At 47.8% G+C, this 4,763-nt stretch overlaps 1 protein-coding gene across 1 annotated transcript in view; it reads right to left on the bottom strand.

The window, feature by feature from the left end:
* SOD1 (superoxide dismutase 1, soluble) overlaps positions 1-3,331 on the bottom strand; it is a 9,763-nt gene extending 6,432 nt beyond the window's left edge. Inside the window, exons 1-2 of the mRNA XM_019473035.1 lie at positions 3,263-3,331; positions 9-89 (exon numbers count right to left, since the gene is read on the bottom strand). Coding sequence (XP_019328580.1) covers positions 9-89; positions 3,263-3,331 — 150 coding nt within the window. The remainder of the gene's footprint in view (positions 1-8; positions 90-3,262) is intronic.
* Between the last annotated feature and the right edge of the window lie 1,432 nt (positions 3,332-4,763).

Genomic DNA, 4,763 nt, shown 5'->3' with positions numbered 1-4,763 from the left:
TCACGCCCACGGCCTTTAGCGTCTCCATGTTCCCGCGGCGGCCGGAGAGCGGCGCACAAACAGAACACCCGACACCCAGCGCCCGAGGACTACGGGGCCGCCCCTCCCGCGTCCCCTATAGGGCGGCCAATCGCGGTGCGCTCGCGGGTCTCCTGGCGCAATTATTACGCGGGGTTCGGCCAATCGAAGGGAGCGGGTCGTGTCAGCGCGCGGGTGCGCGCCAATCAGAGGCACCTGTCTCTGAGCCAATGGGCGGGTGGGCCGCCTCCTCGCGGCGGAGGGCGCTGTGTAACCCTGGGGGGGGGCCGCTGGGGCGGTGTCGCCGCCACGGGAGAAGCGGGACCCGCTGCCGTGAGGGCAGGGGGAAAGTGGGGCCTTCTCGGCCGCTGGCGAAGCGGTGCCCGGGCCTGGGCAAGCTAGGCAGCGGGGGAGAAGGGGTCGGACCCCGCGCTTTGGCCTGCTCCGCGTTTTCTCTCGAGAGGCTGAGGGAATTTGCTGCTGCGTTTCACATCGCGGTGGCACTTGGGTCCTGAGGAGACCGTGTGCTTCGAGCGGTCTCACTTTAAAGCTTCCATCAGGCTTCAGTTTTTCGGTCTTCTAATGCTATGATTTCACCCAGACGTAGAAAACAGAAGGGGTCGGACCCCGCGCTTTGGCCTGCTCCGCGTTTTCTCTCGAGAGGCTGAGGGAATTTGCTGCTGCGTTTCACATCGCGGTGGCACTTGGGTCCTGAGGAGACCGTGTGCTTCGAGCGGTCTCACTTTAAAGCTTCCATCAGGCTTCAGTTTTTCGGTCTTCTAATGCTATGATTTCACCCAGATGTAGAAAACCTCTCTCTATAGACGTGCCCTAAAGCAGTGACGTGGGGAGAAGCAGCAGCAGCAGCGTTGTTTTCCTTTTCCTGCAAATGTTTTCCTTGTGGTAGCTCTGCGTCTTTTTCCCTCCCCTGGAGGCTGTTTTCCAGTATTGCCGTGACTGCGGTGTGTCGCATCATGAACTCCCATCTAAAACTGGAACGCAGTTTTGAAGCTGCCTCTGAATAGCTTTGCATTTCAAAACAGTTGCCCTGTCCAGGATATGTTTTGTACAGAAACCATCGAAGTTACAATCTGAAGCTGGTGTTGCTCAGCTGCTGACCTTTCTTAGCGACACTTTGCACATAGGCTGTCCACAGTAACAGGCTGGGTATGCAGTATGCAGCTCAGAGCTCTGCTTAAAATGGAAAGCGTCTTGGGGTAGCCGTGGACCACTCCTTGTCTGAGGGATGTGTAGGGGAGAGGTGGCAAAATAGATTCTCTCCATGCTGGTAACACTGACAAACCTTAGACTCCAAGGGGAGGCTAACACCAGACGTGGGGAGCATACAGCTCTGCAGTTTTGTTCAAAGATCTGCAGCCTTCGAGCATTTTAAGAATGAAAGATTGCATGTAATGAATTCCTTTGACAAACCCAAGTTGCTTGTTTTTTCTGCTGCATTGTTGATGGAGAAGTTAAATCAGAAGCACAAAATTATTTTACAATACTTGGGAATCTAGGTAATCTGTGTATATGACTAAGGTATAAATGCCTTAAAGCCCAGGTGTTTTTAAGTCACCTGGCTGAGAATGCCATATGGTCAGGGAAGGACGTGTAAGGTTTGTTTCACACATCAGACTCAGCCATGACACCTGAGTCATGGCTCAGGTGATGTGACTGAAACAAACAGGGATTTGTTTGCTTGAATTGTGTATTTCTCTGCTTGAGAAAGAAGCAGAAGGGAAAAAACAACACCTACATGGAGAGTATTTGTCTAAGAAACAGATAAAGACTTGTAGTTTAATCTGGAAAGAAGCTGAGAAAGCAGGAGAGCTGGGCAGCTTCCTCTCTAGGAGGCATCTCGGCACTCTGAGTTAAACTCCCTAGAGTTTCATTCCTGATGTGCCTGGAGAGAAGAGACTCTAAATTACTTGTGAGCAAACAGGTCTGTGCTCATGGCACAACCTGCAGCACCCTGAGTGCTTGCTAGATCAAGAGGAGAGATTCCAGTGCCCTTGAGGTGAATCTTGTTTGATTTAAAATGGTTTGTAAACTTGGAGGGATAGTAGTGACTCATTTTACTGTCAGTCATCTTTGGCTTCCCATATCACTAGCTTTGTTTGTCAGTGCCCTTTGATAAAGAGGGACATCCTGAGTGCTGTGCTATAGTGCTTTCTCTTATTTTTAGGCCTACCTCCAAGTCCGCCTATGTTTTTATCAGACAGGTTTATTCCTTCCTTCCTGGAGGTAAGTTTTGAAGATCTGCCCTTCTTCATGCCTCTACATGAATGTAGGACAAACACGTGGATAAGAGCCAGATGTGTCAGGCCTCTTAATATGTCAAGTGAAATAATTTGAAGCAATGATTTCAGAGATTTATCACATTAGGCATCAATGTCAGGTTACTTGTGAAGGTACCCTGAGGTGCCCGATGCCTAAGTTAGGCAGAATGCAGCTAACAAAGCTGACGGGCTAAGAGACACCATGATGAAGTGATCAGCAGCAGGAGGCTAAAGGAGAGATGTGAATTTCAAGGACTCTCATACAAGAGTTTGTATGGCACATGCAAAAAGAGATCAGTAATCTTATATAGGTCATGGCCTCACCCTTTAGGGTGTTTTCTATTACTCTTTTCTTTCACAAGTACAATAGAAATACAAAAGTATTAGTTTACAGGTGTACTCTTTCACATAAGTCTTATACAAGAAGCCAGGGAAAGGTTTTTGTTTTGTTTTCTCCCACATACTTCCTTTTAACTCATTTATTTTCTTAAATCTAACCAGTAGGTGAAAAAATCCACCCCAAAGAAGCTGAACAGGGTGTTTGGTAGCAATACCTTATTTTGTTATTTGGAGTATCAGAGTCAAAGCAGAAAGGAAAGATGAAGAAGTGCAAGGTGCAAAGCACAAACTTTGATAGTAGGAGCTACAGTAAGACAGGATCTGGCAGGCATGAGAAAGAGTGGCATCTCTTGTTTGACATCTCCCTTTGCCCCGTACCCCGATTCTGTCATCCCAGCTTGGAAGAAGCCTAGGGCTTGGGCCTGGCTGCATCTTTATAGGTAAACTGGTGATAAAGTGGGCTGGTCCGAAGCCCAGAGGGTTGAAACTAATACGGGAGGGACAGACTTAGGGCTGGGTGGGCACACAGCTTTGTCTATTCGCCCCGTTCTGCAGTTGCCTGCAAAGCATATTTGTAGCAGGGGAGTGAAGCAGTTTTTTGTGGTGATCAGAAGGGTTGCTCTCACCGCATAGGGGTAGACACACAGGGATCTCTGAAGAATGAGGATTCGAGATAGTCTTGGCTGTTTCCTCATTTGCCAACTTCAAGGGCAAATGACATAATTACTGTGTGATGTAGGTTAGCAGAAGTCTAATCTACACAGGCGGAAGCTAATCAACTTCTAAGCAAAATATGGAAAAGTAACAAAAAATCCCAAACCCTTATGTGCTGTAAAAATATGGCATATATCAAGCATAAAGCCTATGCAGCACATTAACATGCTTTCTGATCAAGATTTTATATGGATTAAAAAAGTAGAGGGAATTTTGAAGGTTGTGGTTCCCGTGGCAACCATACCTCTGGCGCCTTGTGCAACTATATAGTATTTTCTACTTGTGATGTCTTTTCTGGAAAAACACGGGGTGAAAATAAAATTGTAGTGGTAAATATCACTCCAGATCACCTGAGCTTGTGTGCATAAGTGCTCGCTCATCAAGGTCACTGTCCACAAATCTGCATTAATGTAATGTTTTATGTTTATTTTCTTACATTAAGAAAAGTAAACAGAAACAGCATGAATTTTGAATAATGGTCCTTCGTAAGGGCCTGTTATGTCCTTGGATATGCGTCTCTGGTGAGAGACTTATCTCCACAGCTGGTGAGATAAGTATAGGTGTGCTCATCCCAGCATGCAGGAAAGCAGACAACTGTCTCTCCTCCGCAACCTTGTGCTCTAGCGACTGAGAATCCCAGCGGGGCTGGATCAGAGCAGTCCCTCCTGCTCCTGGAGCAGATCTTTGGCTATTCTTAACCCGTTTTTCCAGCTCAGCGGCTGACTAACCCCTGTTACATGAAGGTGATGAGCAGTGGCTTCCCAGTGCTGTAATGGACGGGTTGCATGGTCTTGTCATCTAGGTCTTCTCTGTGGGAAGGTAGGAAGCTGCATTTCCAATGTTAGTGTGACCTTGCGCTGTGGCACCGTAGAAGACTTGCTGCATTTGAGAGTCACCTAATGCACAGAGAACACAGTATACGCGTGTTTGTTCAGGCTCGCTCAGTAAGGAGCGTGCTGCACCACACGTAGGTTATTATTCTGTATTATGAATGGTCTGGAAGAGGCTTGTGGGTTGATTTGGTTTTTGCCTTTGGGATCCTACAGTCTAGGTGCTGGAATCTCCTACTGTCTAATGCTTTGTCACCGGACTCGGATGTCTACACACCAGTGCCTCGCACCACCTGAGATAGTCCAGGCTATCTCCTCTGGCCTCTAGCTGCTACAGAAGGTGTCCTGGAGCTGCTGTTCCCTACCTGCCAGCCCCCTGTGCATCCCTGAAGGCACTCTACAGCATTTCAAAGAGCACTAGGTACGTACGTACGCTAAGGAACCAAATTGAACCCTGAGCCTTTGTCCTGGGCAAGACATCGTGTGTCGTTAAAGTCTTCCCATTTGATTACACATGGGTAATGACACTTCCCTACCTCTAAGGGATGCTGGGAGAGGTAATTAACTGAGTTTATGTTTGTAT

The sequence above is a fragment of the Aptenodytes forsteri genome, unplaced genomic scaffold (assembly GCF_000699145.1).
Source record: "Aptenodytes forsteri isolate BGI_AS27 unplaced genomic scaffold, ASM69914v1 Scaffold2, whole genome shotgun sequence".
Taxonomy (NCBI): Eukaryota; Metazoa; Chordata; class Aves; order Sphenisciformes; family Spheniscidae; genus Aptenodytes; species Aptenodytes forsteri.
This window is presented reverse-complemented; position numbering and strand designations above follow the sequence as displayed.